The 12,815-nt window shown below is 42.6% G+C and overlaps 1 protein-coding gene across 1 annotated transcript in view; it reads right to left on the reverse strand.

The window, feature by feature from the left end:
- pla2g4f.1 (phospholipase A2, group IVF, tandem duplicate 1) overlaps positions 1 to 12,502 on the reverse strand; it is a 41,523-nt gene extending 29,021 nt beyond the window's left edge. The window contains exons 1-7 of the mRNA XM_083923104.1: positions 12,334 to 12,502; positions 7,499 to 7,571; positions 7,158 to 7,294; positions 2,704 to 2,835; positions 2,435 to 2,475; positions 2,299 to 2,341; positions 463 to 517 (exon numbers count right to left, since the gene is read on the reverse strand). Of these exons, the coding sequence (XP_083779230.1) occupies positions 463 to 517; positions 2,299 to 2,341; positions 2,435 to 2,475; positions 2,704 to 2,835; positions 7,158 to 7,294; positions 7,499 to 7,571; positions 12,334 to 12,375 (523 nt within the window). The 5' untranslated portion in view covers positions 12,376 to 12,502. The remainder of the gene's footprint in view (positions 1 to 462; positions 518 to 2,298; positions 2,342 to 2,434; positions 2,476 to 2,703; positions 2,836 to 7,157; positions 7,295 to 7,498; positions 7,572 to 12,333) is intronic.
- Positions 12,503 to 12,815: the final 313 nt, after the last annotated feature.

The raw sequence follows: 12,815 nt of genomic DNA on the forward strand, positions 1-12,815 counted from the left end.
CTCTACCAAGGCATGAGGAAAATACTGTATTTGGCTCTTCAGTTGCTGAATACTCCATTATGTCCCCTGACTCCAGTTTTCAGAGCTCTTTTGCTGCCGCAGGTTATAACATCAACAAGAGTGCTGAAAAACAATAAAGTTACGGGTGGTAAAACCAAAATTATAAGTTTAGATGCTGAAACCTTAGCGGAATTACAAAGTGATAATTGACTTGGGGGTCCTTGCTACAAGTGACCTTTTCACATTACACAGTCATTTATTAAAATAATATTGATTAGAGCAGCTTTTGGGCATCATTAAGATATTGTATATTCTTAGTCCCATAGCAATATAATCCTTCATATCTGTGAAGCTGGTCTGAATCCTTCCAAATCAGTAAAAAAAAACTATTTGGTGAACAATGAAAGCTTGAAGTCATTTGATTCAGACTTATTGTATTGCACAGAATGATCGTCTGCATACTGTTGTTGTTTAGTAGCTTGTCAACGTCAATATCCAGTGCACAGAATGGGGCAGCCTGGAAGACAGAAACAAAGTTAATATGGATAGGGTTATTATAATAAGATGCATTCATAATTCATAATTATATTGAACAAACTAATGGAGGTGCCTCCTCTTGAAAAGGTCTATAGAATTCAGCTTTCAGCATGAATGCCACCTTTTTGATGCAGTCATAAAAAGCCTACTGCAATCGTCTTTAGCCAGTGCAGATGTGTGACATGGGTGGCCAAATTAAAAAAAAAAAAAAAAGCCTGAAAATCAGCAATCTTGGATTGTGTGCATTAAAAAGTAAATTAGTTAATTAGTATTTTTAAAAGAGCTATACATTCAAAACATGCATATAGCAGCAAACAACAACATTCAACAATAAAAGTTGAAGCTAATCTTATCCAGAACAGTATATCACCTTTTGGCTAAAAGTTGTATCTCCTATTTTCAATTTAGCAAGTAAGCACATGTTCAGCTATCAACGGGGTCTATAACCTCCACATTGCTTGGATTATGAATATTCTTTTGATAACTTTTGAACGTAGTGGTAGAAAGATTATGTGTGCAAAGTTTCATGCTGATTGGACTCTTGGCCTAGGAGGAACTGGAAAAAGTAGGTTTTTGAATATTTTTTGCGTTATTTGTGTATTTTCATTTTTGCACAACAGCGACATCTAATGGTCGATCAACCTCAGATTTTGCGCAGATCATGAAGAACTACCAATCCAAGTTTAATGTTAATCTCACTTATTATTGCAAAGATATACAACAATTCCTGTTTTGACAGCAACATACAGGAAGTTGTTCCTCTCTGAAATGCAAAGAAGGGGTGGCACATATCACTCATACTGGAACATTATCCGTACAAGTTATGGAAACAAAACTTTCAGGGGAGGAACATTATCTACGTGGTGCCCCCACGCAACACATCGGAAATGACACATGTCCACCACAAGGTGGTGCTATAATCAAGGAAAAGGCTTTTTGGCCTCTACATCGTATATCGCAAATTTAAATTTCTTACATCCACCTGTTCTCTGAAAAGTGCTCAATCTCATGATACAGACCACACCCATTTCTATCTAGTATTTTTCTGCAAAATCGCAAAAAATGAAAAAAACTCTTTTTTGGGACTCCTTCTAGGCTGAGAGTTCGATAACCACATAGAATTTTCCTTCGATTATCTAAATAAAAGTTATCAAAAGAATTGTAAAAGTTGTTAAGAAACAACTTCCTGTATGTTGCAGTCAAAACAGGTAGCGTTGTATATCTTCTTCTGCAATAATTAGTCTGATTAACATTAAACTCAGATTGGTAGTTCTCTATGTTTACTTGAGGATCTGTGCATATGTGAGGTTATATGCAAAGAGGTTAACCGGGCATTATAAGACTTCCTGTACATTATAATCAAAACAGGAAGTGCTAAGTTACTTTGCAATAATTTCTCTGATAAACACAAAACTTAGAACTTTCTAATGCTGCACTGAAGGTCTGTGGAAAATCTGAGGTTAATCAGCCACAAGCTGGTGCTGCTATGCAAAATTAAAGGATTGCGTGCAACAAATGCAAAATCTACTGCTTCAAATACTAACAGTTTCTTTTTCAAGTACTGTCTGTGCTGCACTCAAGAACAAATTGCATGACAGCTGCGGGTTGCCGGCCCCAAGCTGCGTGGAGTGCTTGGACCAGGTTGATACCTGCTTGCAGGTCTAGTTTTTCTAAGAATCACAGACCTCCTCATATTTCAAGTTGGTGATCAATGGCTATTTAATTTAGGCTTAAATACTGATGCCATCTCAGAAATCTTACCACAAGGACGCCATTAGTGGGATATTCACAAGGGGGATCCTCACTACAAAAGACCAGATCAGATGGTGTATATTAGAAGAACTAAAGAAGAGCGTCTGTAAATATTTTGACAAAGTTAAGAGTAATATACAGTTACCTGTGAAGTAGCTCAAACTCTATATTAAGCGTTTCCTCTGTCTAAAGGAAAAATGAACAGAAGGGAATAACCTTCAACCATAATTGTTTGCTTAATGGCCACATTGTAAGTACACATACTGCTAAAAAAAGCAAGAACATGACAGACGTGGAAACTTATCTTCTTCTGACTAAGTACAGCTGATCACAAATCAGTCCTAATCCAATATGTATTATAATACAGTACAAGTGTTTAAGAAGTATTTTTCTGTATTTCCTTACTGCTTTTACCTCAGTGTTTATGGTGAAGAGCTTGGTCTCCTTCTTCCCTATTGTGAGGTTTCTGACATCAAACAGAAGTGTGGAAATGAGGTCATCACGTGCCATGGGGTCCTCATCATACAGCTTGATCTCTAAAATGTTCTGGGGAAAAAGCACAGGTACTCACTGCCAATTTTGACATAAACTCTTAACAAATTAAAAAGAACTATTGGCTTTTAAGTACAGCAAAATCATTACAAAGTTTTATTTAAGCTTAAAATCTGGTTGAAATATTCTATATGGTACCTTTAAAAAAATGGGAGGATACTTTTGACTGCCCTTTACCATGGACACACATTTATGTGGTCATTATTTCCCCTCTTTAAGGGTGGCCCTAGCTAGTGGCTCTAGCACTTACCCTAACTGTATATCCATCTTGCCATGTTTGGCTCAAGTCCTCGAGAAGTTGGTCCTCACACAAACAACTGGATTTTTTCCTTACAACAAACCATATTCTGATTTTAAATCTGGGTTTGTAATGGGCCACGGATGCATCATGGCCACGTTTAAGGTCTGTGATGACATCATTACTGACTTGGACAACAAGCAAGTCTGTATTGCAAGCTTTATAGATTTAGCAAAGGCGTTTGTTTTAGTTGATCACATGACCCTCTTGGGAAGGCTCTCAAGCATTGATTTATCCCCCACCTGCTGCAACTGGTTTGCCAACTACCTGACTAACCAGATCCAAAAGGTCAAAACAGAGAACTGGCTCACCTCCTACCTCACCAACAGGCAACAGTTCGTCTCCCTCTCCGGCCACACATCCTCCCTCTCTCCTGTTTCGCAGGGGGTCCCTCAAGGCTCAGTCCTTGGCCCCCTTCTCTTCATCTGCTACCTATTCCCCCTTGGTCACCTCATCCGCTCACTCAACCTCGATTTCCACTGCTATGCTGACGACACCCAGATCTACATCCGCACCAAACCCACCCAAAATCTTCCACTCAACCACATTGAAACCTGCATTTCTGCAATAAAAACATGGCTGTCCCAGAACTTCCTCAAACTCAACAGCGACAAAACAGAACTCCTCCTCATTGGCACCAAATCCACTTTAAACAAAACCGGACCCATCTCACTTACCATTGACAGCTCAATCATTTCTCCCTCCCCCCTTGCACGCAACCTTGGTGTTATCCTGGACCCCACGCTCTCCTTTGATCACCATGTCCGCTCCATCGTCAAGACCTCCTACTTCCACCTCCGCCGCATCGCCAAAATCAGACACTGCCTCTCCCCCCCTGCCGCTGAATCCCTCATCCACGCCTTCATCTCCTCACGTCTCGACTACTGCAATTCCCTCCTCACTGGCATCACCTCCCATTCCCTCCATAGACTCCAAATGGTCCAGAACTCTGCTGCTCGCCTCCTCACTCACACCCGCTCCCGTGAACACATCACCCCCATTCTCTACACCCTCCACTGGCTCCCGATCAAACAACGCATCGACTTCAAAATACTCCTCCTCACCTTCAAAGCTCTCCACCATCTGGCACCACCCTACCTCTCTGACCTCCTTACCCCCCACCGCCCCTCCCGAGCCCTCCGATCCTCCTCCTCCCTAACTCTGACCATGCCACCTTCCAAACTCAAACAGAGCTTTCTCTAGAACTGCACCCCGACTCTGGAACTCTCTCCCCCAGCCCATCCGCGACTCTCCATCACTCACAACATTTAAATCCCGTCTAAAAACCTTCCTTTTCTCACAAGCCTACAACCTCCCCTACCCATAACTACATTCACTCCCGGCCTCTCCCCCCGACCCCCCCCCCCCCCCCCCCCCCCCCCACTGCTCTTCAATCCATCCCCCCACCTCTATTGTTGTACCTGTTTCTGGCTATTTGTCTGTATCACCATTACCCCATGCCCCCTTCGCCTTGCTTCCCTGTCATCCTTGTCATCCTTGTCTCCTGTTGTTTATCGTCTGTATATTATATGTCCTACTCTGTAAGCGACTTTGGGTCTCTGAAAAGCGCTATATAAAATAAATGAATTATTATTATTATTAGAACATCCTGAGCCACTTACTATTAATAAACGGGTGCCTCAGTCTTGGGTCCTACTCTCTTTTCTATGTAGGTATATTAATGATGTGGCCAAGGCTGCAGGCAGCTCCCGGATCCACCCCTTATGCAGATGACACTATCCTGTACCCTTCTGGCCCTTCTCTTTGCTCTGCAGCCTTCACTCTTCAAGACAGTCTCACTTTTATTGAGCACTCATTTCACAACCTCCACCTTCAGCTCAACCCTAAAAAGATTTAATGCATAAATTATCAGTCGTAAAAGCAACACCTTCAACCCCCCCCCCCCCCCCCCCCAAGCATTCCAATAACAAAAAATGTATAATAGTCTACTAGAAAAATGTGAGTCAACTGTACAGCTTTCCTTGTAGTGTCATATTGGTTCTGCTTTTTGGAGGGATGTGCATAAGATGTGTAATTCAGTAAATACATGTTTTAAACTGAATTTAATTTCTATTATTCTTGGTGATGTTACAGAGACAAATAGTTAGTATTAGTATAGTATAGTAATAGTGGTGCCAGGCCCAGACAGAGCTGGTGACGTGGCACCCCCCACTCTCCGTCCTGTGGGCCCACCTCTCAGAGTAGGAACCGCTGCTGCACGGGTGCCAGACCCAGTGCCAGAGGCTTGTTCTTGTTCTGGAGCGCTACCAGTTAGATCTGGTGGGGCTTCCCTCCACGCATGTCTCGGTTCTGGAACCGTACTCCTGGATAGGGGCTGGACCCAATTCTTCTCTGGAGTTGCCCAGGGTGTGAGGCGCTGGGCGGGTGTGGGGATACTCACAAACCCCCGGCCAAGCGCCGCGGTGTTGGAATTTACCCCGGCGGACGAGAGGGGTCACCTCCTTACAACTCTGACGGTTGTATGTGCATATATGTGCATTCGGCCTTCTTGGAGACCCTACATGGATTCCTGCATGGGGCTCCCGTAGGGGACACCATAGTTCTGCTGGGAGACTTCAATGCCCATATGGGAAATGATGGAAGCACCTGGAAAGGCGTGATTGGGAGGAACAGCCTCCCTGAACTAAATCCGAGCGGTCGTCTGTTATTAGATTTCTGTGCTAGTCATGGATTGTCTTTAACAAACACCATGTTCGAAGATAAGGATGCTCATAAGAGTACGTGGTACCAGAGCACCCTAGGCCAAAGTTCGATGATCGATTTTGTGATCGCATCATTTGATCTGAGGCTGTATGTTTTGGAAACGTGAGTGAAGAGAAGGGCAGAGCTGTCAACGGATCGCAATCTGGTGATGAGTTGGGTCAAAGGATGGGGGAAGATTCTGGACATATCGGTTGAGCCCAAACAGGTAGTGAGGGTAACGTCTGGAGGAGGCCCCTTCTGGCATCCCTGTGGAGGTTAGGGGCATTGAACCAGAGTGGGCAATGTTCAAAGCTTCCATTGCTGAAGCTGCAGCGGTGAGCTGTGGCCTCAAAGTCGGCACCTAGGGAGGGGGAAATGAGGATCTCTCGAATGGAAGATGACCTGCTCTTGCTCTGAGCCACAGCCACCCGGAGAGATTGTGGAGGGGTTATATCTCCTCACTGGCCTGGGAATGCATCGGGATCCCCCAGTTAGAGCTGGTTAATGTTGCCCAGGAAAGGGAAGTTTGGGGTCCCCTGCTGGAGCTGCTGCCCCTGCAACCCAATCCCGGATGAGCGGTTAATGATGAGTGAGTGAGTGTTGAGTAAAAAACATTCATAGGGGGAAGCCAGTGGCACAGTGCAGTAGCCCCATGTAAAGAGGCTGAAGGTCCTCGAGGCAGCGGCCGCGGGTTCAACTCTGACCTGTGGCCCTTTGCTGCATGTCTCCTCCCCTCTCCCTGCCCCAATTTCCTGCCTGTCCTATCTAATAAAGGCTTGAAAAACTGCCAAAAAATAATCTAAAAAAAAATAAAATTCAGAGAGGTGTAGAGGATTTGCTGAGATTGGGGGTTGGTTGAGGTGTCTGTAGTGGTGAGGACGGTCCAGTGGGAAGTGGCTGTGTCTTATTGCTTTTAATGGAGATTGTTGTTTTGTTTTTGTCCCTTCTTGTCCCAATCGGTCTGGTTGTTCTTGGAGACCACTGAGTTTTTCCTTATTATCTTTATTACGAGTCTTAATTCTTTTTTAACATTTTATTTATGCATTATTTTTATTTTTTCCCAGAAGCGGGTTCGTTTCTCTGGTTGGCCTTGAGTTGTGATGCAGATTATTCATTGTTTGTTTCTGTTTTTATTTGAAAAAAAATGGCTGTTAAAAAAGCAATAAGACTAAATCATTTTTTAAATATTAAAGTACACCAGTTAGGACAGATTGGGTCCTAACTGGACAGATCTGGTGTTTTCCTGGGTTGACCGTATAACACCAATCAGTCAGACGCTTGTGTTTGATGTCATGCCGATATTTATGGAACTCACTTTCACATGGGTGGGGACCCGAAAGGTAAAAGTCTCATTCCACTCTGGGTTGTTTTTGTTTGAAACAGTTGTTGTGCGGTAGGTTCTTGCTGTTGCAGTGGGGAGAGAGAGGATAACATAGCAGTCGGATTCAGACCCTGTAACACAGAGACAGAAAAAGACAGGAAAATTGAAACAGAAATGCGTTATGCACTCATAAAGAACTACCCGTTTCATTTTTTTTTTAAAGTTTTCAAATAAAGCAGGTGAAAAAGATTTGAAAAGTCATTCATTAATTGAATGTCATTCCAAAATGTGCACAGCACAAGTTAAAAATCCTGTGAGATGACAGCAATACTTACAGTAATCTCTGGAGTGATGTTTTTCTGCTTTCACTATGGTGACATTCAAGGTCCAGTAGGAGACAACTTCCTTCTGTTGAATGTGCCAGACAAACAAACTCTAGTAACTCTGGACAAAAGGCCATTGCATTTTCATCACTTACTGGACAAATACAATTTCCTGAGCTTTAAGAATTTTAGATCATTTTCAAAATTGTGTTATTTGTAAAGTCTTTAATGGTTTGGCTCCTCTTCCACTACATGACTCAATCGATGTAAAATCCCCACCCCCTGGAAAACCGCTATAATAATTCCAGTACCCAAGAAACCACGACCCAAAGAACCAAACGACTACCGTCCCATCACCCTCACATACATCCTGATGAAGTGCCTGGAGTACCTGCTGCTTCACACAATCCTGCCACACATCCGTCAACACCTGGATCCCCTCCAGTTTGCCATAAGGGGTACTGAGGACACTGTGGTCTGCCTGCTGCACCTCCTCCTACAACACCTGGATTCCCCAGGCACAACTGCCAGGATCCTATTTGCCGATTTCAGCTCTGCATTCAATACTATTACTAAGTAATTTTTGTGTAATTTGGGCTTTAACTAGCGCTCAGGTAGTTACTTTCGTAACTACGAAAGGGCCAATGGTTTGCACTAAAAAGCCATTGGAGAATTCTTATTTGAAATCATGGATAAACAACAATGAACAACAACATAACAAAGGCCTACCTGTATCCCCTACAAAAAACTTCATGTCCTATGCAAAATATGTTTTTTTTAAACATTTGTCTATAAACTCAGAAGTGTGAACAACAGCATATTTACATAAATAAAAATAAGAATGTATACTGTAAATGAACTTAATATTTTAAATGACAAAAGTAGTATTATTAGGAATTCCCTATAGAACAGTCAAACAAATTTACTGTCAGCAGGAATTCCTTGCAGGCCAGGAGGATAATGTTAACGTTTTAAAGCTCATAATTTCACAACAGCTGCTTATTAAAATAACATTATACATAAAATATTGAAGAAAACATTAAAGCTATTCACCTACGGCCTAAAAAGACTTTTATTTTACATTTAGCCTACTTCAGGTAAGAGTAAATGCCATTTATTATTTTGTCGGACTAGCTACGCAACATTACAAAACAATTAGCTGCCACATCTGGGAGAGTCAAAAGGCGTAGGATAGCCTACTTAGACTGTTTGTTTTTTGAAAAAACGCTCTGATTGTTTTTTGTTTCTTCACTGAATTGAAATCCCCCGCTCTGCCATAGTAGACAACGGTCTGATAACCGCAACCACAGGCACAGGCACAGCTACCAGTTACTCTTTAGGACCCTGGGGAGTGAGAGACGTGCCTTATAGTGTGTTCAATTTACACTGAAAGTCGGAACTTGGAGTTCGGAACAACGTAACCCCAAAGTTGAGTGCTCCCAGAGCTTCCCAGCCTCACAAACGCACAACAAAACATATAACTACTGTTTGCGTGAGAAGCAGATAGCAGGGATTCAATGTCTGGCTGGTGAGATTAATCCGACTTTCAGAGTGCACGAGCACAGGGGGTTCTGATTAAAATTCTGAAATTTCAACATTTGTGTACAACTTGAATGCATTAATTGTAGCACACAAACACTGGGCTCTCAATGCACTGAATTGTAAATTAGTCTAACTAACGGAACATTAATCCTCCGTTTTACCGGCGATGTTTGTAACCTTATGTTGGAAAAGTGTGGGGGGCGGGGGTCACTGTTAACCTGAGGGGTCATGCCTCCCCCCCGTCCCTAGTGCCATATCCGTGCATGCCCCACAGCCATCAAAACAATCAACAAAACAATACCTCACAGATGAATATATGCAACAATGTATTTCTCCCAAACTGTATAACTGTATGTGCTGTGTTTTTCATGTGTGACAAATGCCTGTCTGCAGGCTAAGGGGACAAATCATAAACCAACTAACTAATTAATACTGAATGACAACAAGGACAGATCCAGAGACAACAGCAGCTCTGGCTGACACAGCCACAGAACCATGACAAACAGAAAGTATATCAAACAATACTAAGGAACTAGACTGAAAATGTGCTTCACTGTTATATATAAGCAGTGGAAGCAATGTTACAAAGTAACGACTGAAAAAAAATCACAGTTATAGACTGTTCTTTAGCATAATCTAAAACATATAAAATAAAAATGACACCAAATGGTCTGTCATGAAAAAGCTGAGGATCCAGGTGGCAGCCATGTAAAAAATAGAAATTTCAAGTGGCTGGGAGTGTTTTCTTGTCAAGCAACCTTTAGAGATTGCGCATACCATTTTGCATGCTATTTTCACTACTAAAAAATTATACTGCTTAACTGCTCCATTTAGGTGGTGGCCATCTTGAAAAATGGAATAAGCACTTAGCTGCTCTACTACTAGCCGGTAGCTTCCTGCAACAGTGGTCTACGGAAGCCGCAAATAGCGCACCCTGAGATGGAAAAAAACGTTTTTAAAGTTTTAAAAATCAATTTTTGAAAGTTGTGAATCAATTATGAATCTTAGAAGATAGGAATTCCGATTTTGACATTAATCGATTTTTTTGCCCCCCCCTAGTTGGACTATTTGTCAAGTTTCAAAGTAAGTATCATGCAGGGATGGGCGCAGCTCTTCTTCAAGGACCCATTCTCGTCAACCACGTCACGTGACTATATATATATATATATATGTCAAATAACAAAAGTAATAATTTAATTAAAAAGCAAACAAACCATGGACATTAATATCAAGGGTTTTTTTTGGCTTATACCGGTTATGATCATATTCAGTATACAGTGTACACACACACACACACACACACACACACACACACACACAATGTACTAAGCTGTTTCTGAAAGGAGTGGCCATCTTGGCACCGCTGTCTAATGACGTTAAACTAAACTTTTCACAAAAAAGAAATTTAAAGAGAGTGACTGAACTTCATAAAAGTAACCTGCTGTGGGTGCTGCTAATGGGGCAGCGGTCTCACCAAGCCTGGATCCTGAACCGGCTGTGAGTAGACCTCATTAAGTGTGTGATGAATTACAAAATTATAGCCTACCCAATTTATTTGCAAATAAATATATGACTGACTGATGGTTTTGTTGTCTATATGTCTGGGAGATGATGACGGGGACGTAGGCACCTCTTTTATATACAGTCTATGGAACATACACACGCACACACACACGTACATACAAAGATGACCGATAAAAAGAAAAAGAAGACAGATGACCACGAAATTATTTCTAGACACTTATTGCTGTTGAGATGATTGTTATCTAGTCTTAAAGGAAAAACATGGAAAAAATGAAAGTGGTGGGAGAGTGGCATCTCTGAATTAAAAGCAAAACAGGAGAGGGATAAAAGTCTCAAGCGACGCAAATAAAGTTTCAAATATTGAACATTTCAGGCAACATCGCGCTGCCACTTCAAATCAGCGACGAGTTCAAGCCGATTATGTCACTTCCCTCACGTACTGTTGTTTACATTCAGACCAACATGGATGAGAAGCTAATTGTAGCTGTGTGTGCTCTACGACACCACTGCCATCTTCTACTTGAACAAAATTAATAAAGAGGAGGCGTGGGTGAAGGTCAGTGAGGAGGAAGGCCTCTCCGGTAAGTTTTGAAGCTGTGGCTTGTTTAACTACAATGCTGACCGTGTTTCTCTATGAAATGTTAGCACTTGCTGAGAAATAGCCCCACCTCCCCACCCCCCCCCCCCCCGCCCCTCTGCCTCAAGCGCAACAAGTGTGAATGATGCGAATGACGTGAAAGACATGAATAGTCCAAAAATGATCAAGCGGCACGATGCAAGCGCCTGAAGTGATTGTGTTCACTTCTATCGTGTCTGCTGTGAACACACCCTCTCCCCCCGCTGGCCAGGCCCGTTTGTACTCACACTACCTGGGCCTCAGCGAATGCTTCTTGCTGCCTATATGTCATCCCGCCGTAACACGTCACACGCATTGATGACATCATTGTGATGCGTCGCTTTGTTTACAAATCTTTCCATAGACCTCGGAGTTTTCGGGCGACTTGTTCGACTGTTTTTGAATATTTTCATCCAACCAAATCTGCAGTAAACACTCCACCTCCGCATCACACCAACGTGAACCTTTCGCTGCCATTGTTTTAAATGTCCGTGCATGGTCCGTCTTTCTTTTTTCTATAACCGAACAGGCGCACAGGAAATGATGTCAGAACCGCCTTAGGCCTCGTGCTCGTACACGTGCGCACGCTCGTGCTCGTACATATGCAAACGTGCTTTACAAAAGCCCACCTCTCCCAAATGGGCAGTTGCACTCACACTGGTCAAACAAACTAGACTTTAGCCGTGAAGCCTATTGGGGCAAGGCACGGATGGACAGTTTGAGTGCGCCCTTAGAGTCCGGCCCAAGGGCCTCTGAATTCCTATTCCAGCCTTGCCCCTCGCTCTGACATCTCTCCACTACCGCATGTGTATAGGACCTGTTTGTGCATGTGTGCATATTTAGGACCTGTTTGTGCATGTGTAGATATTTGAGGCCTGTGTTTGCGTTTAAACAACAGAAGAGTGAAAAGTGAATTTCCCATTGCGGGACCAATAAAGGCATACTTTCTTTCTTTTCTGTCTTTCTTTCAACATTTTTTGTTTAAGACATGGCAAAAATGTATTATTCAGATTATTTTACTTTCCACCACTTAATATCCAGAGCGCTTGTATATTTATTCATGTATATATATATATATATATATATATCAAGAATGAAAAGAGTATATTATGAGTTTAACAGGACTGTAAGGTTTGTAAAGAATCCTTAGCTTGCTGCTCCTCACCTGCATCTTGTGGCTCTGCCTGAGGGACAGTTGTGTCATCATTCCCGTTCTCTGTGTGCCTTTGAGGAGCCAGGCCGACTTTAATGTTGTGATTTGAATCTTCTGCTTTTACCTGTTTATGCAACTGTGCTGCGGCTCAGGAGTTAAGTCAGTGCGAATGTGACGTTCCACTTCCGTGACAACAACGGGCGTCACAAAAAAAAAGGGGAAAAATGAGTAGGCGTCACCCCATGAGCCTACCTGAGAGAGCAGGCAGAGGCAAGCGTCACGCAGTGCGCCTTGGGTAATGTAGTTTAACTGCCATGTATCGCCGAGAGACGGATTTGGAGAGGAGAGGGAAGGGTTGTGGCACCCGCCAAAAGTCCTGTTACGCCATGGGTAAAATCTAGAAGGCCCTCTTAATGGTCAGTGTTTCTTTTCGTCATTCGATTTTCATTTCACAAAAATATATTTAAAAAAAAAAAAGAATGGGTATTTGATTT

The sequence above is a fragment of the Echiichthys vipera genome (genome assembly GCF_963691815.1).
Source record: "Echiichthys vipera genome assembly, chromosome: 11".
Taxonomy (NCBI): Eukaryota; Metazoa; Chordata; class Actinopteri; order Perciformes; family Trachinidae; genus Echiichthys; species Echiichthys vipera.